This window comes from Fundulus heteroclitus, chromosome 16 (genome assembly GCF_011125445.2).
Source record: "Fundulus heteroclitus isolate FHET01 chromosome 16, MU-UCD_Fhet_4.1, whole genome shotgun sequence".
NCBI lineage: Eukaryota > Metazoa > Chordata > Actinopteri > Cyprinodontiformes > Fundulidae > Fundulus > Fundulus heteroclitus.
The window spans coordinates 33504806-33529391 of record NC_046376.1 but is presented as its reverse complement, the minus strand read 5'-3'; the positions used below and the strand labels follow the sequence as shown (position 1 = coordinate 33529391).

The 24586-nt window shown below is 41.6% G+C and overlaps 2 protein-coding genes across 3 annotated transcripts; one reads left to right on the top strand and one right to left on the bottom strand.

Moving 5' to 3' along the window:
• Positions 1 to 655: 655 nt before the first annotated feature.
• Positions 656 to 4856, bottom strand: rpain (RPA interacting protein). 2 transcript variants are annotated; one of them, XM_021308734.2, is made up of 7 exons: positions 4645 to 4856; positions 4296 to 4517; positions 3760 to 3832; positions 3453 to 3564; positions 3196 to 3259; positions 1939 to 2079; positions 656 to 787 (listed from the first exon to the last, which is right to left on the bottom strand). In XM_021308734.2, exons 1-7 carry the CDS (start codon positions 4714 to 4716, stop codon positions 758 to 760), a joined length of 714 nt encoding a protein of 237 aa, XP_021164409.2. In that variant the 5' UTR covers positions 4717 to 4856; the 3' UTR covers positions 656 to 757. The 2 variants fall into 2 exon arrangements, with proteins under 2 accessions (XP_021164409.2, XP_012738358.2); XM_012882904.3 differs by having other exon boundaries at positions 4338 to 4517; positions 4645 to 4854.
• Positions 4857 to 11105: 6249 nt separating this feature from the next.
• LOC105940388 (cyclin-dependent kinase 5 activator 1) lies at positions 11106 to 19605 on the top strand. Its single transcript, XM_012882905.3, has 3 exons — positions 11106 to 11677; positions 17333 to 17960; positions 18055 to 19605. Exons 2-3 carry the CDS (start codon positions 17448 to 17450, stop codon positions 18544 to 18546), a joined length of 1005 nt encoding a protein of 334 aa, XP_012738359.2. The 5' UTR covers positions 11106 to 11677; positions 17333 to 17447; the 3' UTR covers positions 18547 to 19605.
• The last annotated feature ends 4981 nt before the right edge of the window (positions 19606 to 24586 follow it).

Here is a 24586-nt window from a genome sequence, read left to right as displayed (position 1 = left end):
AAGCAGATTTTTTAAAACTGGTTTCAAATTAATGTCTTTTCAACATTTAATTTGAAACGTGGTAATCGTCTCCAAATAGATGCATTGCCTTTGTAAAGACAAGAAACTTTGGAGCGGAGCTAGACGGAGTGACCGTGGACGTAGTAGGCTTTGCTTTACACAGACTCACAGACGTAGTCTGGAATGGAGGGAGGATGTGGAATTAAGGGGTAAGGTCGCAGAAATCCTCCATCTTTTGTAGGTACCCAACCCTGTGTCATGGTTGCAGGTGTGCTGGAACCAATTCCAGACCACAGGCTACAGATGGGGGCAGCCCAGAGAAGCTGAATTTTAAGTTGTGTTCTAAAACATCGCAGTGTTCCGGGAAGCGGCTTCAATATTAGGTTGCAAACTGTATATTCACCAAAATAGTTTGAAATTCCCATCCTTACCAGACATTAAAGCACATCAGAAACAACATGTTCATTACTTTTCATATCAAAAACAAGCAATATTTGACTTATCTTGTAATATCCAATGTTTTGCTCCACCTCACATTAAGTTCTTTGTTATTAGAAGGTGACTAAATGTGGAAAGGTTCAAGGGGAACATTAATTCAAGGCACATTAGACAACTAAATTAGTCACAATATAGACACGACACAGAAGACAGTAGCTTTTAATTTAAACATGCCTTTATTCCACAAAATATTTACATAGAGCAAAAATAAACAGAAAATTTAATATCACAGAAGTGTATTCCTCCCAGCAGTGTGCAACTACAAGACAACCGACAGGTAGTCACAAGCCTGAAAACAGAAGAAAATAAAAAAACACCTTAAATCAACACCAACTGTGTGCATTGCAGAATAAATTTAGCTTTTTTTTTTTAACAACAGAAATAGAAATACTGTATTATTCGTGCAATAAGGCGCACTTACAACACTTACATTTTCTCAAAAATTGATGGTGCGCCTTATAATCTGGTGCGCCTTATATATGATTGCCGTTGTGCTTACTGACTGATTTTATGTGGTACAATGCGCTCAAAAGTCTGTTAAGACGTGTAAGTGCAACTTTGTTGAGCAACGAAGCCGCTCTATGGATATTCGGAGCATTACGTTACACTGTGTCACTACCTGATGGGACCCCTGAGCTGTCTACAAGACTGCCTGACTGGAATGTTGAAAACTAGAAGTTCATTCATGTAAAAAGTAAAGACCCTCATATACCCGGGCGTAGTTCACTCCGCGCAGGTCCGAGCGTACAAGTACGTGCAGAGCTCAATTTTTACAACTTCTCGGCAGCAAGGAGTCTTTAGATCGAACGGTTTTATGTGCGACACCATGCTTAATACAATGAGCTGTGACAAGCAGGCAGTCTCCAGGACACGCGGCATCACACGCCCTCTCTGTTCTCACTGACAGTTGTGCGGTTGGAACCTGCTGGAAAAGAAACGTCTCTAGGTGCTCAGCTAGCTAAGCACACATTTTACCATTCGTTTTCCTGCTTCGTCCCAACGGCAGAAAGTGTGGAAATTGTAGGAATTTGCCACAAGAAATGTTGCAACAGTACGCTCAACTATGAAGGATAGAACGTCCGCGGAGAGTCAGAGCGGAGTACGCCCGAGTATGTGGGAGCCTTTAGACAGTCGGCACTCTGAGTATGGCCTAGCAACAATAAACCTAGTAAGTTAATTCAATATAAAAGTTCCAATTATTTTGGCCTTATGTTAGAAACAGGGCAGTGTAGTCCAACTGCTCTGTCCTCCTGACAGAAGCGGCTAGCTCTCCCTCTCAGGAGAGAGCTGTGTACGTGAAGGGGCAGAGTGATATTACCCATTTAGGAAGAATATTTAGTGCGCCTTATGGTCCGAAAAATACTGTGCTAGATCACAGCTTGAAGTCTCGGCATATAAAACAAAAATTAGTTTGTAGAGAGCCTGATAAGAGCAGCGTACCTTGCAGCTTATCATCAACATGGTGGAGCTCTCTGTGCTGGGCGTTACAGAGAAAACAGGGTTGTGCAGACAGTTTTCCATGTGCTCCGACACCCTGGACTCCAGGAGGCGCTGCAGGACATCTGGACTGATGTTCCGCTTCTAAGCAGAAGGGGAAAACGACAGTGAAATCCATTCCACGGTTGCTCCTTTCTAAAGCCAAACAGTGTTTCAAACTACAGAATCCATTCAGCTTCAGGGTCCAGTCATGAACGGAGGTGTCTGCAGCCACAGGAACGTCAAACATCTTGGAATTTATGTCCGTGTCTTTGACATGAAAAGGAAATATTAGGAAAAATATATTTCCTGAGTTGCAAAACCTGTTTGAGAATACACCTGTTCTTTATGCAACCAGTCGCTGTGTAATAATCCATCTTCAAAACTTTCCCGATCCTCCCCAACCATCAGGAAATAAACTTCTAGGCCAGATCCTGACTGAACCCCATGCTTTAACACTCTGATGGTTTCAGGTTGTTGTTTTTTTTTAGCAAATTTTGGAACATAATTTCATCTCTTCACTATCAGAAATCATACTGATGGATATCAATAATTATCAACAAATTCGACACATGTTTTAAGTGCAGCCCTGACCATTTTATGCTGTTGCTTAGCAACCTATTTTTAGGTACAGAACTCACAAACGCTGGGTTCAAACTCAACCTTTTACCCAAAACTGCAAGTTTTAAAAAAAGAAAACAGAACGCGTGCTCTCTGAATTCTTTGAAGGGGGGGAGCTTGATGACGGAGCATTCCTGGGTCTGCGTTTGTGATTGGTTGGGAAGATGAAATGACTGTAATATTAACAAACATGATTGGCTAGAATGCAAAAGGAAGGAAAAACAATCTCTTGAACTTTTTATTTACCCTCTTTTTCTCTTATCGATATGCATCTATCATTGACATATGTTGTTATTGAATTATAGTCCAGCCCTAGATTACAGCTTGGAAAGACAAATCTTGTTCATACACAGTTAGAAAATCCTCAAATCGAACTCCATCCTTTTCCAGACTATGGATGAACTCTCGTCATCACTTCTTGTTACTGCCACATTTGGTGGAGAAGCAACCCCAGTCTTGGATAACATGAGGATGTTGAACTGAGAGGCCTCATGGTGGACCACAAACACAAATGTCAGCATTAAAACGTTCAGCAACAACTACATATCACATCATTCCTATGAAGAGCACACTTCTAAAAGGAAATGGAGCGACACAAACCTTAGTGTTGATGTAAAGTCCACAGGGGCAGGAGATAAAATAGCTGTTGATGCTCAAGTTCTTCCTGCAAGATGAACAAGCATGCTAAAAACGGGCTATGGTCTGCTGCAGGGGAAAATAATAATAATAATAATAATAATACAATTCTGAAATCCACAACCCAGTTGCTCGGCTGGAGAACTGAATTATTGAAAGACGGCCAACCATCTTGTGTTGCAAGTGTCCTGCTTTTATAGCTTCCAGATATTCAGACTTACATGCGGCATATGGGGCAGATGATGTGCACCTCGTCCATTCCCTCCACGACAGACGATATGTATTGCTGTTCAAACTGCAGGTCCCTCTCATACTCTTCGATTATAGACATCTCTGCAGCAGAGAGAAACGTGAGCACTCTACCAGTCTCTCTACCACTTGTGAGAATCACCCCCCCCCCCTTTCTACTTCACATAGAATGTACTACAGTTTGCGGTTGCAGGGTGACAGAATGTGCAAACATTTAGGGGGGGAGGGGGCGGATACTGCTGCAAAGCGCTGAACAACAGTGCATCCTGAATGGATCACCTTGGGACATCAGCTCCTGCTGGATCTCCTCCAGAACCGCCAGTTCGTCGCGCTCATTCGTGACACCAAACATCTGCTAGAAATGAAGGAAATCAGCATGAGCAGGGCCGGATTATCCATAAGGGCCAGTGAGCCAGTGCCCAGGGGCATCAACCATGGGGGGGCATCACATGACACATGCTTTAAAAATATATTTTTCATAAATTGTTATATTATTTACTTGAAATTGTTGAAAAACCATGCATTATTCGTTTTGTGAACACTGATGTCACAATAATAATAATAAATGATAAATAAATCAAGATTTTTTTGATTTCAACATTTTAAACATTTTAAAATTAGATAGTTGAATATTGCACACTATTCATATGCTTCATATGCCTACATGTAGTTGTGTAAGTTAGTAAATAGTAAATTACATTACAGAAATCCCCTTGATTATGTCTGATGTTTCTGACCGGAGGACAGCACGGGTAGGGGGGGGGGGGGGCTTTGAGGTATAGTGCCCAGGGGCACCACATTGTCTTAATACGGGCCTGGCATGAGAGACGGTTCTGCTGGATGTGACGGTGACAGACCTCCGGCAGGCCGTGAGGACCCCACAGTGAGGGCAGCCTGTGGTGCTCTGAGCGCAGGGCGCTCCACTCCTCCTCCATCACCTCCTGGACCATGATGGAGGCCCCCGGGCTGCTCTCTCCCATCTGCCGGTATCTGTCCAGCAGCTTGGCGCGGCTGTTCTTCAGCCTGTCCACACAGCGCTTTAAAAATGCAACAGGGAAAAAAAGAAAGAAAAAAAAACACAATAAGAAGAAAACATTCACCCGAACGGTGTGCTAACAAGTTATGTCAACTGGAGCTAATGTTGTTAACATTTTTGCTGCGAACCTTCCGGTAAGCTTCCTTCCATGGCGGAGTGGTTCCTTTGTAGAGCGAGCGGTGTCTGTGCAGGGCGTCCATCAGCGGCCTTGTTTGGTCAAACAAGTTCACATTATAAGAACATCGGCTTAAAAACGGGGAAAGTCCTGAAATAAAGTGTTTCAGCTTTTATCCGCCTGTCCCGGAAGCAGACCCGCGCTGTCTGCCGCGAAAAGGCTGATGGGTGATGTAGTCTTTTTTTACAGTCCGACACGGGACGCTTAGCGGAAGAGGCAGAGCGGAGCGTACTGCGCACCTGAGTTATTCAGCCAATCACAGGGCGGCATAGTGAAATATCTACAGCAAACTGGGAAAACGCGAGATTTCTGACTTTACAGTCAGTCATATATATATATATATATATATATATATATATATATATATATATATATATATATATATATATATATATATATATATGTGTATATATATATATATATATATATATATATGTATATATATATATATATATATATATATATATATATATGTATATATATATATATATATATATATATATATATATCTGACCAATTATTTTTTTTCTCTTAAATTATGTGAAATCAATCTAAATAGTTTTAGTTTTTTGTGAAAATGTACTCCTCTGTGGCTAGTAATGTACTTTCTTTAATCAACAATGGCTGTAATACTTTTTTTTCCTTCTTGTGTGTGTGTGGAAAGTAAGAGAATAAAGCCATAACAGATGTCCAAGAATATGAGAATAAACAATGGGAGACTTTGTTTCTTTAGAGTTCTCATAAAATTACTTCTATAATCTGACAATTTTATGACTTCATTCTTGTGTGGAAAAAAGGACCCACATCCCAACAAGAGGGGACCACCGGTCTCTGGCTCTGTTATCTTGGAGGTTGTAGGCTGATGAGTTGGGAACCCCTGATCTAGAGGCCGTGAAGACGACTTGAAAAATAGACCAATAAGAAAAAAGGGTGATTTGACCGACTTCTAACTCGGCATGGCTGTTGGTCGAGTAAGTCACAAACGTGTGATCTAGTGGAATTTTGACACTGCACCATCTATCAAGTTTACAAAGAATTGTCTAAAAAAAAGAAGAAAGCAGCAGTTTACTTTAATCAAAAGTAAACTGGTTTGAGTTAAAAGAAGGACAGTAACGACCCAAAATAACCAAGTTACACCGAGATTTGCAGAATATGTAATTTTCTTTCATGGTAAGACTGGTCATTTGTTGAAGCTGATGTTTGTGGCCTAACTTATGTCAGCAAAGAAAAGGAAACAGTGGCAACACAATTCACGCCCTCAGGATTTTAACATGGGTTTTTAGCCTGATTTTAGTTGCATGTCTTTACTGAAAACACACACCTGTGTAGACGGAACAACGGATTAGAAAGCAGCAGTAGGTTTTTAAAAACGGTGGTACACGGCAAAGAGGGGAGAGGTTCCCTTCCATGAGAAGGGGAGAAGGATAATCAGCAGAGGAGACGTACCAGGCCTCCACCAGAGGAGATCCTGCAGGATGCACAGAAATAAATCCAGCTGGGAGAAGCAGAAGAAGAGTAACAGAAGGGGGTAGCAGTGGTGTGAGTCTTTGCAAGTGGAAGCAGTGGACTTCAGGGAGATGTTTGAGTCTAACTATCTGATAGATGCCCACCATGTCTGGGCATCTGGTGGTGCATGACCGCTTTGAGGCCCTAAAATGTGTTGGATATTCTCTCCCCTCTTCCTTGTGGCAAGCAGTGCTAGACTGTTGGGAATCTTTAAGACTTTTAATTCAGGTTTTAGTTATTTTGTACTTCTTGATTGGATTTCAACTTCTTTTTTATGCGTTTTTTAAACAACTTTTGTTATGTGGAATTTAGTTGATTTTCTCACTCCAGTTGTTTTAATAAACTTAAAAGTAATGTTAAACCCAATCTTTGTGTTCCTCGGTCGTCGATTTTGCCTCCTTCATGAAATAACTCTGGGTCATACAGGCTCACCAAAATAACAAATGGGAAAAATGTTGTGAGGTCAATGTGTATTTTAGCTGCACCATTCAGACGGTAGGCACGGGACTAGAAATAACCAGTAAAGCATGGATCCAGCCTACCACTAACGCCTCATGTTGCTAGAGGTGGTGCTACAGTCTGATGAGGTAATTTCTTGGCACAAGTTGTGCCCCTTATTACCACCTGAGTATAGTTTAAATACCACAGTTAACCTGAATATTGTAGCTGCACATGCATTCCTCGATGGCCAAAGTGTACCCTTGTTCTGTGGCTATTTGCTGGAGCGCAAAGCACCGTGTTGCAAAGCTCAAAGAATCCAAAACTGGTCCTTGAACTCCAATGCCTAGCAGTCACCTGATGTTGGTCCCACAGAGCACAGATAAATAAAATCGTTATCCTTATTTTACAAGGAGACCGGTGGTCTTTATTCAAATCAGCATTTTATCAATTCTTGCAAAAATGAAAACAGGTTTACAGAACGAGACTTGTGTCCATAAAGGTGTCCTGCAGCTGCTCTAAAGCAAAAAAGGAAAACACTGCCCTTTCAAAGTGTCTTGTTTTCCAGCAACGGCCTGTTTGGCCCATTCCTCGGAGCCTCTCCTTTTCCAAGACTAAACAGAGTCGACCGTGATTTAGGCAGCTGCTGTGCAAAATGGATTAACACATTTATACAATTATGTGAAGTCAGAACTGAACAGGCTTTCCCATAATATAAGTGAAACAAGTTATATAACTAAACAGGCTTTCCCATAATATCAGTGAAACAAGTTATATAACTGAGCAGGTTTTCCCATAATACATTGTTAAAGAACAAAATAATTCTTTAATATATCAGGGATCTTTGGACACATCCAGCAGACATACAGAGTATGACAGTCCATGGTTTTACAGGTTCGCACATCAGGCAGAGCAGACTCGGATGGCAGGAACTGGGTCGTCATCTTTCTGACTTGCCATGAGAAGGGCTGGACTTTGTGTACAAAAAGCTTCAGATTATCTGGCACCCATGCCATGGGTGGAAAGGGCTTATATCCTGGAAAGCAAAGATAATTAGACGGGCACAGATGAGCATGGTAAAGCAATCGAAAAGTCATGGGTCCAGAGTGCAGTGAGATAATTGAACCCATTTAAAGAAACAACCAAGGTATGACAAACCAATGTCGGACAATAAAATATTTTTTAAACCTTTTTTTGGTTATAAGACATACATTTTCCTAATACAAGAACAGTAAGGCAAACAAAAGCCCTTTTCCATTGCCACTTCAAAGCCTGGGGCTTTGCAAATCACGGGTAACGTTTCTACACACACTTCCCTGACTAATTTCATTTTCCTGGGGCTTTGGTCCCTCAAACTACCCAGTACTTTTAGGCTTTCCTGGGGCTTGTTGAGGAGCTGTGTGCGGTAAGAAAAACTGTCCACCTCAAGGATGGAGTAAGGAGATGAAGTGTTTACAAACCTATTGATTTTATAACCTTAATTTATCACAAAATTTTTTTTCAAGATGTTTTCAGGTGAGAATGTATACCTCCAAACTTAATCTGTGCAGTCAGTTCATCAGGATTATATGAGCTAATTTTAATTCTGCCTGGACTCGTCAGGAGAGGCTGCAGTGTTGTCAGCCAGACTGTCTGTGATTTCCCGCAGAATGGATCATGTTCGTCACGGCTGAAAAGTCACTATAAAGAGTCTACTAAATTAGTGGGGAATATCTGCACATAACATATCAAATGTGAAAATCTTGGCTGGATGTTTTTGGTGTTTTGACTTCATTATAAACAGTTTTGCAGCAGTGTGTGTGTTTGCAGGCATGAGGAGCATTCTCCTTTTTCATGTCAGAGAAAGAGGAGCCCTGCTCAAGGCGTATAGCCTCTAACCTATATAAAAATTATTTTGCTGTGATCAAAAGTCAGCAATTCTGTACTTAAAAAACATCATTGTTCCAGCCATGGCTGAGGAAAAATGATACTCACAAAGCTCTAAAGATGCCCTCCACTTCTGTCAATGGAGTGGTACTGCTGTGTTTCCTCACAACGTCACACGTCATTGGGCTGATTTACATAAATAGCTCCTAGCAGACGAAAACACTAAAATTCAAAAACACCAGACTTTGGTTTACCCCAGGAAACTAAAGTCTGTAGCTTTAAATCGTGGGGCTTGTAATGGAAAAGAGGCAATTGATTAATTTTGTTACTTAGTTTTATTTCTGAATGCTTTAATTTTAAAGTGAAAACCAAGACAAAAATAAAATAAAATAAAAACTGCCAGGAGCACTGTGAACATATTTAACGTTTGGACTAGGCGTGTTTAACAAAGGGTGAAGGAGTTTTGGTTTCAAAGCAACTTCTTTTGTTCTGTTGTTGCCATGGATGAAATACTTAATGAGATACCAGAGAAAGTGCTGAAGCAACCAGAGTTTTCCTCAGCTGTGTAGGATGTGCAGCCTTGACTGTCTAACTTTTTTGTTGTGCACTGCCAACCAGCTGCGTCCCTTGCACGTTTCCCATTGCCTTAAAAAAAGACATATTTTGGTTTCTCTACAAAGAGCAGAGACACAAACAGGGATAATATTCTTTATTTTTGCTTAAATCTTTGCCACCATGTGCAGCTCATACCAGCCCTCACCTATTTGCAACACTCAGTATAATGCCATCATTTAAATTCTTTCCAAAGCAGAATGCAGCAGATTAATGACAAACTAAGCAATCCGCAACCTACATGACACACACAATCTCTCTTGTCTCTCTAAGAGTAGGACAGATATAACATTAGGCGAGATAGAAGAAGTTAGATTTTTGAGACCAGCTTGTTTTTGTCTATGTCAACAATACAAGGAACGCAGAGCTTTGCGAAGTTAGGAGAAAGTCTGGTGAACAATTGCTAAAAGTTACTGTAAAGCAAACTGCAACCTTTAGCCATTGTTCCCCAGTGCTAAGCTGAGTATCACACAAAATTTTGATGTAACCTTCAGCAAATGTTTCCTGAACATTTAGCAGATTAAAAAAAGAAAAATACTTAAAATTTCTGCACATTTCCTTTTATTCTTTAATTTGAATGCTACTATACTGTTAGGAAAACTTTCTGATATGTTAGAGAACATACCGCCACAATGCTTGCCATCTTGTACAAGCTTCAGTTTGATTCCTTCAAACAGACAGTTTTTTTTTTTTGTTATTGTGACCAAATAACTCAATATTTCTCTGCCCAAAAATCTTTTCTCCAGAAGACATTTGGCTTGTCTACATGGGCAGCATCAATATTCAGTCAAGCTTGAAGGCGCTTATTTTAGAAGAGGAGCTTCTTACCTTTTGGCTCCCTCTCAGTCTGGTTTAAAACTTACCTCTCTGTGGACAGCAGTTTCTGATTCATGCCTGGCTCCAGCCCTGCTGTTGTGTCTGAACATCCCAAAACATGTTTCATTTCATCTGAGAGGGAAAGACTGAGTTTTCTCCCAGATGTTGGACAAGAGAAGACAAATCTGAAAAAAGGGTACTAACATTCAGTCATGGATGCAAATCACTATTATTCTGAAAGAGAGAAAATGCCTGCTTAGCCAGACGTGAAAAAACAGGAAGTTCAAGGATCTGATCTTTAAGTTAAATAATGTTCTAAAATCTTTAGTACCGGTCTCTCTAAAGTGTCCTTAGGTGTTAGTGTGTGTGTGAATGGTTGTTTCTCCTGTCTGTCTCTGTGTCGCCCTGTGACAGACTGGTGACCTGTCCAGGGTGTACCCTGCCTCTCGCCCATTGAACGCTGGAGATAGGCACCAGCACCCCTCGCGACCCCATGAGGGATAAATCAAGTAAGGAAATGGATGGATGGATGTTGATTTACTTAGATTTCTTAATCATAAAATATGTATTTTTATTTTTATCAATAGAAGCTTAATGCATCTGTAAATCTGCTTGCAAGAGAAAAAAAATGAAATAGCAAGAATTATATACCCACTCAATATGTTCCAAAGAATTCCCACCCTTTGACATTCCCCCCAGTGTTGTTACTTTAAAACCTGAATCCTTTCTTTAAACGACAGTGAACAGACCTGCGGGTATAAGAACAGAACCAGACAGGCGATTGTATGAATGGATTTTGTAATATCTTTTTGTATGACATGTATCATAATAATTCGTGGAGGGAGTTCGCCAAGCCGCATCTAAATTTGTTTCTGACTCAGGCTGGATCTGTCAATGATTCCCAAATGAACAAAATCGAAGAATGTTTTTTTTCTCCCTCCGGATGATTCAACACCTACACTGTCTTTAGTGAGGCTGATTCATAAAAATCCACTGAGCTGTCTCTCAGCAGCTGGCCACCCCCGCCTCGGAGCAGCAGCAGCCGCAGCAGCTTCAGCACCTCGGAGAGCGAAGCTTTCTATAGGCTTAGAAGCCAGCGGTGGACCAATGACTGCAGCGACGCGGCTGTGCAGCTGCACCATCAGCATCCAAGAAGCAGCCAATCCCAGGCCCCAGCTTCCCCTCCCACATCCAACCCGAATAACTGCAGATGTCCGCATCCAAGCAACCGCTCTCCGTCTTTCCTTCCACCTCTCTGGCAGGTTTACCGAGAGAGTATCCGCTATCTATTTTTGGATCTTGTCGATTCCCCCCCTCTTTCCTATTCGACCTTTGTGCGTTGATTCGGGCTTCTAAATCAAAACCCGTTGTCACATTTCTCTCCGAGGAAGGTCCGTCCGCGCTGTGAGCAACAGCCTCGACCGACCAGATTACCGCTTCTTAATGGAAGACATCTTCTCTCTCGCTCCGAGGCGCATTTTCGCATCTATTTTGGGCCCGTATTCCCATCGACGAAGGAGGGATGCTCAGTGAATGAAACGGGGGGGCAGGAAGACCACCAGAGAGAGAGAAGTGTTTAGAGAGGTTATCATCGGGGGACGGACTCCGTTTTAATAGCCACTGGTGCCACGGTGGATGCCGATAGTGGGCAGATTTCTCCGCCTCCATTCTGAAAGCACCGACGCATCCAGACGGAAGGTGGATACGTGGAGAAATGGATCCCAGGAGAAGAGCGGATTAATTAGAAGGTAGGAAAACAGCAACGAGGACCGAGGCATGTTTTATTGTTTTCTTCTCATGCAAGATCGTCCGACGAGAAGGCACGTCGTGGTTCGGTCTAAGCCCCCGTAATCACCCTGATTAATTGCATCAACCAATAAAGCAATATACAAATCAGCATGTTGCTTTTTTTGTGTTTGTATGCCATGGGTTAGGGCAGGCGCAGCGCGGCGGCTGATGTCTGGTGGTGGGGGTGGATTCAAGGCTTCCATTTTGAAGCTAAGATGGATGCCTGCGCACAATTCTCTTTACTGCCTCTGCATGTGGTCTTTTCTTGCTCCTTATATAATGCCGATGATCACCAGCTACCCGTGCCATGGCAACAAAAAAGAGCAATGGGTCTCCAACCTGCAGCACAGTGCCTTGTTTGCATGACCGGTGCCATTAAATTGTGTGCTTTCATTATTTATCCCTCTAAGATCTAGGCCAGCTTGCATTTACAGAAATGGACTCATGTAGTACACAGTACTGGAAAACACTGCTGCCAAAGTCAAGTTCTGCGCCTTTGTGACATCTTATATAGTGTAACTTCCAGCACTTATATTTAAATTTACTGTTGCCTCCAGCTGCTTACAAATTACAAAACATGTTTCTGCAGTTAACATTGTAATATGTTGTGCCTTGCAAAAGTATTCACGCCCCTTGAATTTTTCACGTGTCAAGTCACACAAACCTTGGTTTATTGGCATTTTATGTGATACACCAACACCTAATTAAGAAGAAAAGATTGTATAACGTTTTTGGATGTTTCTAAAAAATAAATACAGATCTTAAAGTGTCGGCAACCTATCAGCATTGTTATTACAGTAGCACATACGGTATGTTTAGGGTTGTTTTCATTTTGGGAGGTAGAGCTCCACCACAGTCTCAAGTATTTTGCTGCCTCTAATAGGGTTTTCTTTCCAACTGTACACAGTACTTCCTAAGAAGATACTTTTTTTTTCTTAGACTCTTATAAATTTACATCTATTCCACGAACGCCAGATTTGCATAGAGCACAGATAATAGTTGCTTTGAACTATTAGGCTCCATAGGTTCCATAGTTCTATAATAGATTGTCCCAGCCAAGGTGTGGCTCTCTATAGCTCCACCAAAGTTACCACGGGCCTCCTGGTTGCTAATGTTCCCTCTGACTAACGCGGAAAGCCACATCTTGGCTGGGTTTATGGTATTCCATAGTCGTTCTGTTTTCAGATAATGGATTGATGGAATATTCAGGGTAATGTAATCAAAGCTTGTGTTATTGTTTTATAATCTAACCCTGCTCTAAATCTGTACCATAACGCAGGGGCGGTCCTAGCCTGTTTAGCTACTCGCCAATAAATCAAAATCAATGAAAATCATCAAATTGTGAGTCGCTCTGGCAGATACAAGTATACAATTCAAGCTGGGCGCGGCTCATGCGCGCTGGCATTGAAGCGCTGTAGGTGTCTTCCCATCCCCTGCTTCCTCCCCTCTTCTTTCACAACCTGTCAATCAGGCAACCACGGCAGAAAGCTATATTCACTGCTGCAGGCAGGGGGCGCCAAATACCCACAGGTGAAGTAGTAGCATTAGGCGCAGTGAGCATAGTCAGTCCGGTAGGGATCTCATGCCGCCCTAGATGAGAAGCTGCCTTGGACAGCTGCGCAGGTCGCCTATATCAGAAACCGCCAAATCCAAAGTTACAGTCAGACACGGAGAGAGTTTTCACAGGTTTTAAAGGAGAGCTGGTGGGAAACTGGAATCTGCTGGAAGCATAAACAGGATTCACTGTCAGAAGAGAGAACAGGTTCTCTGAGGAAGGTGAGAAAAGTCAGAAATAAAGCCACTAACCTACTCAGGAGAAAGGCAGGATCCTTGGTTCCAACAGGTATATCCTTTGTCTTTTGCTGAAGTCAGCAAGCAGCTGCTGTAGAGGTGATGGTGTCAGAGCAGGTAGTGGCTTGGAAAAAGAAGCAGCATTGACTTTAAGTGCTGCTGCAGGGAGAGGCAGAAGGGCAGAGCCTTGGAGCTGATCCTGGATACAGGCTTGGATCATGCATGGACAGTCGAGGACAGGGCAGACAAATCCGGGCAAAGATTGTTGGCCAAAAGGCAAAATCAAGGGTTGTGGTCCAGAAATCTGAAGCCTGTGTTATGGGAAAACTATCCTGAAGTCACTATGGCCTCACGCCACTCAGACATGTGAGCACGGCTCTGCTGATTGCCTAGGCCAAATGCTGCGTAGGTAAAAGTCAGATGAGAGCAAAGCAAAAAAGGGAAAATCCAAAAGATGCAGTCTTGGTCATCACTAGGTAGGCTGACGAGGAAAGGAAAGAACGGCAGCCATCTACAGGCAAAGGCTTTCACTAATCTGGTGGTGTCTGCAGAGGCTTTAGAAAGAGCAGAAAACGGGTGTTCAGGATGAGATGACTGGAGCGCTGTGCAGCAAATCAGCTCACTGACAGCTGGTAGAGGGTGTGTGGCAGGAAGCAGATAGACCACAGTCACATCTTCATAACCGTCTCCCTGACTGTGGTCCTTTGTCTCCATGATATCGTTTGTTTGGTGATGTTCTCTGACAAACCTCTGAGACCAACAAAGAAAAAACTAGATTGAATTACACACCTGTGGTCTCCACTTACAAATTAGTGAACTTTTAAGGGTAATTGGTCACACTGGATTTGATGTAGGGGTGCCAGAGCAAAGGTGATGGAACATGAATGCATGGTGAATTTCTTTTGCTTTGTGAAAGTTTGAAAACCTTGTTTGATTTTCTTTCTACTTTCTCTGCAATTAAGCTCTTAGTGTGGGTCCAGCAGAACAATAACCATCGCAAACAGCCATAGATACAATGGAATGGGTTTTGATAGAAGCATATGCAGACCAAATTTAAACCCAAATAGAAAATGTTTGGGATGATTTTTTGCTGCTGTTAACAGATGCTCAGACTGAGTTTTAGCTATTTTGCAAAGAAGAATGAGTAAATAGTTCAGTCTTGAGACGTACAAAGCTCATGGGGACAAAGATTTTCAGTTCTTACTGTGGCAAAAGATAGTTTTGATTTGATATCACAGTCAAAATACAGAAAAGTGGAAATTCTTGGTTGATTTGTGTCAAAATGTAAAAAAAAAAATTAAAGGACATGAATGTTTTTGCAAAGGACTTTGTCCATCATAGTGATCCCTGTTTCTGTTTCTTGGCTTGGTTTTATGTCAGTGTCATCTTTCATTTTTCAAGACAGTAACATTTTCTGAAAAGTTCCCTAAAATATTTCAAGAAATGTCAACAGATGGAAATGTGAAGGTTTATCCTTCACTGTTGAGACTTTAGTCACCATGTGTCAGTGCTATCAGAAGACATAATGTCATTAGAAAATGATGATATTACATTCTTCCTATACATTTAACACTGTCGAATACATGGGGCCGCCATGGTGGGCCTCCACAATCGCTTGATCAATAGATCTCACACATATTTTCTCCATGTAACAGGAACATTTAATAAAATTATCTTAGTTTATTTCTTTAGAATAGAATAGAATAGAATAGAATAGAATAGAATGGACTAATGATATATTTCACAAGGGACAAGGGAAAAACTCCATAGTAGAAGAACAAATACAGTTTGTTACAGTGTGAATTAAAAAAGGCCATATTCAGATTAAATGAAATGTGCAACTGTGAAAATTGACCCAAATGTGAACAAATTGCGCATGTGTAACTGTGCATAAAAATAACAACAAGCAATCCACGGGGGAAACTGTGCAATTAACAAAAGAGATGTAAACAATTTAGTGAATTTGTTGGGCTTATAAAGTCAATGATCACTGATATACGCTAATATTGAGAAGACATATACAATAAGTTAGAATACTATTGAAAAGTTAATTTATTTCAGTAATTCAGTTCACTAAGTGAAACACATTATCATTGTTAGATTTGTTTGGACTGATGATGTTTAAAAGGCTTTATTTCTGTTAATTATGTTTTTTCCACCTCTAGCTAATGAAAATGTAACATTTAGGATTAGAATATTGCATCAGACCAATAAAAAGCTAAACTCTTCATGCAGAAATGGGGTCTTAATGAAAAGTATATTTACTATTAGTTGTTATTTTTATCAAAAGGTATTTTTAATCTGACATGTTTTAATAGAACATGCTTTTTCTTAGAAAAGCATGTTCTAATTTATCGTATATGACTGTACAATTGCCAACTTAGCTCAGGCTCACTCTGTCCCCTCCTTTTTATTCTTCTCATTTCTTCCTCACTACCTTCATCACCTTCTGTCTTTTCTCTGCCACAAGGAGAACAGTCCCACACAAGCACAAAATACAGGATTAGTTTAACCTGCTAATAGCCTAAAACACCACAAAAGCTCCTTGATGTAGCAGTCCATGAGATCCTTGCAGTTGAATCACCTAAAAGTTCAGCTGTGAGAATAAAGCGCTAATGTTCTGCCTTCAGTCTGAAATAACAGCTCCTGATGTGGAATCAAGGGAAAAGATTTGAACAGATAATGACCTTCATTGGTCCTCATGTGGGATATTCATGTGTCGCAGCAGCAAAGTGAAACATAAATGGAGCAAACGGGGAAAACATTCAAGAATAGGACACTGTGCAGTAAGGCCAAAATTTCAACATAAGAAACAATACTATAGTCAGAGTGATTGGTTGCTAAAAATAGCATAAGCAAACAAATTAAAGCAGTGGGATAGGATATGGTGGAACCTCTGAATGTAACTTCATTAGTTTGAAGAAGTAATTTGCTTTTCAAAAATCTGTACTTGGAAAAAAGCTTCCTATATTTCTTCAACTGCCCATTTCTACATTTACACCAAAACATGCACCACACTCAAAACCACTTTTATGTCTCACATATTAACATTGCTAGAAGCATTTTATGATACATTCTGTGAACACTGGGTCTGGGTCATCCACCTGATTGACTTGATAGAGCCTATTGACAGGTGTCTTCACTTATGACTTAACAGAAGATGGATGATGGGGTCCTCTCCATCCTGGGACATTTTGCCCTGAACCAATAACAGAACACAAGATAAAGAAATTTCAACATTACTGGCACCCTATAACATACAGGCGGGAGACGCCTGTATGGAGGCAGCTTTACATAACACTGTAATGAGCTTTACATAACATTGTAATGTTGAAGCATTATACTGAGACAACAGCTTGCAGAAACGGTGGCCATGAATCTTATGCATCTATCTATAATTGTGAGGTGTAGTGACCTGTTAATATTCTTATGGTGGCACCTGGGGTGTCCAATCAAGTTCCAGAGGGTTGCCAATGCTACTCTGGCTGCCCTTCTTGCTCTGAAGCTGCAGTTGAATATTTTATCATCAAAAAAGTTAAAACAACACATTGACAAGACAGTTATGTCACAAAAATGAAACCCACCCAGTCATTAGGCAGCAGGACACTGTAAATCTTAGCCCTATTCATCTCCAGTATCCGTGAACAGGAGCAAACCAAAAACAACCCACATACTTCAAAGACATCAGAGGACTTGATGTGTAATTTCTTCCCTTTTTGCCTCAGTTAACTTTATGGAATCTATTATTTTTGCTTAAATGATGAAAGACTCTTGGTTTAAAATGTCATCTTTAGTAACTTTGCCATCCTGTTTTCTGCTCGCAGGTTGTATTTCCTCCACAAGCGAGACACCCTGGAGCCCTAGGAGCTCTTTGTCCTCACCAGTCAAAGAGCTTTTACCCGTAGAACCCAGTCCAGCTGCGGAGCCTGACCAGACATCATGGGCACGGTGCTATCGCTCTCTCCGGGCTACCGTAAAGCTGCTCTCTTTGAAGATGGCCCGGCCACCGTGGGCCACTACACAGCTGTTCAAAACAGCAAGAACGCCAAGGAGGCTGCAGCAGCAGCCAAGTCTCTCAAACGCCCCTCCATCATTAGCGCTTTGCCATGGAAACGGATCGTTGCTGTATCAGCAAAGAGGAAGGGTTCCAAGAAGCTCCAGTCAGAAGTTGGTGATGGTGGGAAAGGGAGCTCTCCAGAAGGCCATGCAGCCACCACAGCCAACTCAGCCTCCAACAGCCTAAAGTTAAAGAAGTCTCAGTCCTGTGCTAACCTTACGTCATACTCAGCCGGTCAGGACCCCTCAGCCAACACTACCACTACCTCCTCCCACCTGCCAGCCTCCAAGACCGTTGCCAACGTAGCCGCTGTAGTCGCCAAAAAGAATTCCCTCACAGGACCAGGAATCCAGCCTTCCACTGCTGCTGGTACGCCAAAACGTATCATTGTCCAGGTAACCCAAACGTTTTTCTGTCAATTCAACAGTTTTTCCAACCATGCGCCTTCTGCTTCGTCTCAATGATCCACCCTCTCTCTTCTAAACCCAGGCTTCCACCAGTGAACTGATGCGTAGCCTTGGGGAGTTCCTCTGCCGCCGCTGTTACAGACTGAAGCGCTTGTCCCCAACAGATCCGGTGCTGTGGCTGCGCAGCGTGGACCGGTCCCTGCTCCTGCAGGGCTGGCAGGATCAGGGCTTCATCACTCCAGCTAACGTGGTCTTCCTCTACATGCTGTGCCGGGACGTGGTCTCGTCCGAGGTGGCCTCGGAGCGTGAGCTTCAGGCCTCGTTGCTCACCTGCCTCTACCTTTCCTACTCCTACATGGGCAACGAGATCTCCTACCCCCTGAAGCCCTTCCTGGTGGAAGCAGAGAAGGAAGCTTTCTGGGATCGCTGCCTGGAGATCATCAACAGGATGAGCGGCAAGATGCTTCAGATCAACACCGACCCGCACTTCTTTACCCAGGTGTTTGCAGATCTGAAGAATGAGAGCAAGAAAGAGGAAGAGAAGACTAAACTTCTCATTGGCCTTGACCGATAAGAAGGATCTGGAAGGGGGTAAGGAGAGATGGAAGGATAGAGAGGTTGAAGTCAGGAAGGCCAATGGGATGCAGTTTAGTTTTATGTTAGAGAGGTACCATTGTCTGGCGTCTCTGCTGGTCTAGGATTCACCAAATTTGCTGTTTGTAGCCTTGAAAAAAAAGGGTCCAGTTCTTGAATAACCGGGTCAGCTAAAGAAGCACTTAAACACAAACAGATGGCCTGTGGGAGAGTTTTATCACAACAACGCAAAAACAATCTGAGATGCTGAAGTAGTTCCCCTGATTTCATCCAAAATATTACTTCTTAATTTGAAAAATTAAAGTAGTTTGGGTTGAGAAAAGAAATCTTAAATCAAAGACATTCTAAATAGTTACGCGAGAACAGTGAAAGTCCCTGACAGGACAAAACGTCGTACAAAGTGCCTCGCAAAAGTATTCATGCCTCTTGAACTTTAACACATTCTGTCATGTTGTAGCTTTGACATATTTTATTAGAGTTTTATTGGACGCAAACACATAGCTTTTCACAATGCTGAATGGGAAAGAAAATGATACACGATTTTCTAATTCCCCTGAGCCAATAAAGTGTAGAGCCACCTTTTCCTGCTATTACGTCGGCTGTGAGTGTTCTGGTGTTTTTCCACCCTGCTCCTCAGGGCATGCTGCCCTGCATGTTTTAGATGTGCCCCTGCTCCAGTATCCATGTGATCGTGGTTCAGTAAAAGCCCGTTAATCAGCCTTCAATTGAAATCAAGAGTGTTGAGGCAGATGAACATCTGAAACCCGCAGGGAAGTGTGTGTTGAGAACCAGGGCTGAAAAACACTGGTAGGAGAGACAGACATTTCTGCCTAGTTTTCTTTGCTAGACACATTAGGTCAAGCTACGTCGGATTTGATGACTAACGTCTTTGAACGGCAGTTTTCAAGTCTAGCCACTATTAGATATGCGGTCAGGACTTTGACTGGGCCGTTCTAGCAAAATTAATATGGGCCAGATTGTCAGCCATTCATATGCATCGCTCTAAAGCATTTGAATGTAGCCCTGGTTGAATGTTCAGGGCTGCAGAGACCATGCAGGAGGTCTCTTGCGGCCCCTGTCAGGCTTTTTTTCCCAGGATTGCCCTGTATTTAGCTCCATCCAGCTTGATGTCAACTATGACCAGCTTCCCTGTCCCTGTGGAAGAAATGCATCCCCCACAGCATGATGCTGCCACTACCAACACACAGCAGGGAGAGGGTGTTTAGGGTGATGTGCAGCGTCCAAACGCAGCCTCTTACATGTGGGTCAAAAAAATTATTTTAATATTCTAACCTGACCAGAGCACTTTCTTTTTTCCACATAGCCTGTGACAAAAAGACAGTTTTATATCTAGGGCTGCATAATATCAGCAAAATAAGTAATGCAGATGCTGCTGCTGAAAATTGTTATGAGAATGTAGGTTACAACTGACCCACATTTTCAGACTCTTTTCTTTCCTTCATCGCTGCGTTTCCACCTCTTCTTGTGAGCTTTGGCATCTGCGCCAACAAAAATAACCAATCAAGTGTGGGACAAGTGGGGAGTTAAAGTCTATCTAGCAGACCATAAAAATATTTGTCCGATTCAGAATATGCCCTTTGAAATATAACATCCCTCCAAGTATTGCATCCAAGCGATCTCTCGTAACTGTGAAGTCGCACACTTTGATAAACTGTGCATTTCTAGGTATAACATGACAAAATGTTACAAAAAGTTTAAAAGGCTGGAATATACTTGCATGGTACTGTATTGTGTCTCCTATCAAACAGATATCCTTTTGTGACATTTACGGGGAGCACATCGTGGATGTTTATAGTTTCAGCCTTTAGCTTCTGGCTCAGAGACATGCGACAGTCTGACCTCTAACTCGTTTGGCCCAGATAAGGAACTCCTCCAGACTGGTTCAGAGACACCAGACACTCACCCACACACATTTACAGCACCAGTCGAAAATAAATATTCTGAGTCAACGGCTTGACTTTTGACAAATATCGACACATTTACATGCATTTGCATGACGTCACGACATGAAAGCCAAACACATGACCAACAACTTGCCCCCTCCTCTCATTCTTACTCTTATAGTCTTGCCCAAGCTCCTTAACTAACACAATAACGTCGATGAGATGAAGTCGCCTAGTAAAATCTGCCCAGTGAAATCTCACTGTAATACAATATTCCATCAACAATATATCTAAAGTACTGTATTTTAAAGGAACATTTACATTGTATTCAATCAGGAACCAACTATATATTAAGAAGGTTAAGTGAAATGTTAGTCCTTCTTGCACAGATCATCGATCTTTAAGCAGAGCCTCCCTTAAGATGTTTACATTTATGAAACATGAAAAGTGCAATACTCAGCTCTCCAGGGCACATTTTACATGGGGAACAGATTTAGTTGTCTTACCCTGCACTTTTACCCAGGCTGCATGTTGGTGCTGAACACTAAAAATTAGGAAGGAAGGAAGGAAGGAAGGAAGGAAGGAAGGAAGGAAGGAAGGAAGGAAGGAAGGAAGGAAGGAAGGAAGGAAGGAAGGAAGGAAGGAAGGAAGATCTGTCAGTGTCAGAAAACATCTGACCAAAATCTCATGCTATGAGAGAGCACAGGCAAACACAGCATGCATAGATGCGATTCCTCTTCCAAGGCAGTTCTTTGACTCTGTTTTCACCGCTTGGTTCTAGAGACCTCAGCTGCCAGGCCCCAGTACCCACCCACCTCTGTTTCCACCGCTCAGTGCTTTCGTCAGCAACATGGACAAAGATCCTTCCCCTTCACCCACCCTGATCGGAACTAGTCACGTCCAATCTAGCCCAATCCAGAGACCAGACACTCTTTGGTCAGACAATGCGGTTGGCTTTATGTACCGACCGAGCCGTTTGACATGCATGTGTGCTTCTGTAGGTTCCCTAGCATGCTGCTTTGTGTTGGACACGCCGCACCTCAACATGCAAGAGACCGAGGGGGTGGTCACGCTGAACTTCTGAAGATAAGACCCAATGATGTGGCATGAAGACGACAAAGAACAAGGCCTCTCTCGTGAGGGAAATTCATGGCTTAGTTTAGAATTAATTTATTAATGAAAGAGCAGACACTAGCCCGTCATTTTAAACTTCTGTTATGTGGTAATAAACAGTAGCAGTGGGGGCATAAGAGAGCTCACATTTCTAAATCAGTGTCATTAACTGAAGTTCACGGTAGAATCCAAAGGCCCTGGCTACACCTTGTCATATATATATATATATATATATATATATATATATATATATATATATATATATATTTGTATATTTGGACCTGTAGGATTCCTTTTCAAAATGCTGCAATGACTATTTTGGCCCTGTGGGTGGTGACACTGACAAGATCAGCATTTAGAAGCAGAAGAGCCTGAGCTTTACAATAATATACACCCTCTCAACACTTGCTTTAAGCCTGCCTTTCTGTCGTTATGAAGCGCATCTGGCAGCAGAAACGCTATGTCATTCCCTCACATGAGCACCAACTTGTCAGCTTCGCTCAGTGGTCTTTTATTTTGGTTGGTCATGTTCATCTCTATTTTATCAGGTTTTCACTGTAGGGAGCAAATGACATTTCCCAAACATGAAGAGCATCCAATTGGAGTGTTTTTATTAGCAAATGCAAAATTGAATATGGATACCGAGGGGAAATTTATTGGAAAATCTAAAAAAACAAGTTAAAGAGAGACAAACAACACCCCTCTTCTGCTACCAATTGTTGCACAGAGGCAAAATGTATCTGCAGCATCATCTACTCTTTAAAATAGGATCTGCAATGTGTACTGTGTAAAGCCATATTCTTGACATTCTATGTAGACATCTATTGCAAAATGCAACGGTATATTTGAGCTTTAGGACCCAACACAACTGAAACCCTTTCTGGTTCATTCGAGGCATTTTTGTTTAAATCCAACTATTTTACTGAAGAACCAGCTGTGGGCTAAGTGTCTATCTTAGGGCTCCATTTAGGCTTTTGGGAATGGGGGCAAAGAATTTATGAACCTGAAAGAGTCGGTGAGTGGTGGGTTCTGAGACTGCAGGGACCTGAGAGAGAGCCTCTCTGATAGCTTTCCCCCCAACTAGTGCTAGGCTTATTCAAAACGGTTCTCCCAAAAACAATTCTAACTCATGGTTTCTGTCACATTGTTTGGAATTTTCTTTCCATCGTGTAACGCCTAGAGCTTACATTTCAAGTTTGGGCAGAATGAATCAGTGTTGCTGAGGTTTCTAGCCTAGACAACAATTGTGGGCATGTGAGAAATCGGGCGTAACGTCATCATTTTTGTCAATCTTTTTAAAAGTTTTTTTCAAATCTCATCTTTGGAAAAGATCTTTCAAAAAATTACCAAAAACTAAATCTGCATGTTAAGGGGAGGTGCCAACAGAGCAGAAGATCTCTGTTTTATGAAATATCCGACTTGTGTGGAAGGGCCTTTGGTTAATGAACCAACTTGTCAAAGGACATTGTTTTATTTGTGAGGAAAATGAAAGGGTACCTTCAATTGTCATTCAGTAATAGCAGTAGAAAGCTCCCACAGAGTTACAGAAGATGAGGGAAATGTCTGACATTATCATCCCAGAGACTTTACCTTGATAAGTTCATGCCATCAAGTCTAACTGTAGCTAAGAAACTGTCTTCAGTTGTTATAAAACCTCTACCTTCTCATAAAGGTCAGAGATCTTGTGCCATATCATTTGAAATATTCATTTTTTCATATTAAAAAACAAAAAAAATAACAAAAAAAAATAACATGAGCCAACTCAGAGCGTGTGACTCCTGAACAAGAGAGACTGCAAGGAGAAAAAGGGTTTTCATACATTCTGTATCAGAGATGTGGAACAGAAAAAGACTTTCTTTGATGGATTGCAAAAAAAACAAAAAAAACAACAACAACAACACAAAACAAAAAAATAAATAAAAAGGAAGCTTGTGATTTTGTTACACAATGAAATTGTATGATTACCTTTGTTAAATGCATGCCAATGTTGGAATTACCTAACTGGAGCATTCCACGCATCTATGGGGATTTTATGATTTCTCAAGAGTAATGGGCTATTTGATATTCTGGGTACATCACAAAACCAGAGTGTTATCTGCAGAGGGGTTTGAAAAACAAAGGGAGATGGATTCTTTAGAATAAGCAAGGACTATGAATAATTTGTGAATTCTAGATGAAGTGTTACAATGATGCAGATCTTAATCAAACCCTGGTATCAGTGTGGAGGTGGGTGATGTTCAACTGCAGCAGCTAAAATGCTGAAAAGCACGTAGCCCTATGACCACATCAGACCTCATTGGTCAAATATGCAGACAAAGGATGAATTTAGGCCAAAAGAGCTTGTCTTCCTGGAAGTTTCTGATGGCCTAATCAAAGCAGTAGCATCTCTTTTAAAGGCATTTCTAACATGACTCTTTTTACACTTTTTTTCTATTCAGCAGTGCAAACTCCAGAAGGGGATTTGTCTGTTGCTGCAAGGTAGTGGAAAAAAGTTGGTGTTCCAAGTGTAAAGATGCGGATTTCCACAAGACCATCTGGGTAACTTATAGGAGTCAAAGTGAAAACAAATACCTTGTTTTTATTGATTTCTGTGGTTTTGGTGTGTTCAGCATTTGATAGCGCGATAATGAATGTGCTATTTTATTTAGATTCTTGGAAATTGGTTAAAATCTTAAAGGTTTCCTAAAACTGGTCAAGCTTTTTGTTCTCCTGCAGTGAATTTGCAATAGCTATATCTTATTACATTGAGTTCAGTTATAAGTGGACTCTTCATTGCCGCTGGCTAATTTATTACTAATTGACCTAATGTAAGCCTATTTTACAAGCAACAAGGTAATACTGTGCTGAAAGACTTTGGCTGTACCAGATGGGTCTTTGGCAAAAAGTCGACATCCTAACAATATTGTTCTTGGATTGTAGTGTTGGTAAATCTTGGCACATTAACTGCCATATGATAAAACGTCAATTTGCACTGTTGAACTGCTTGATATTCCATGTCATGTG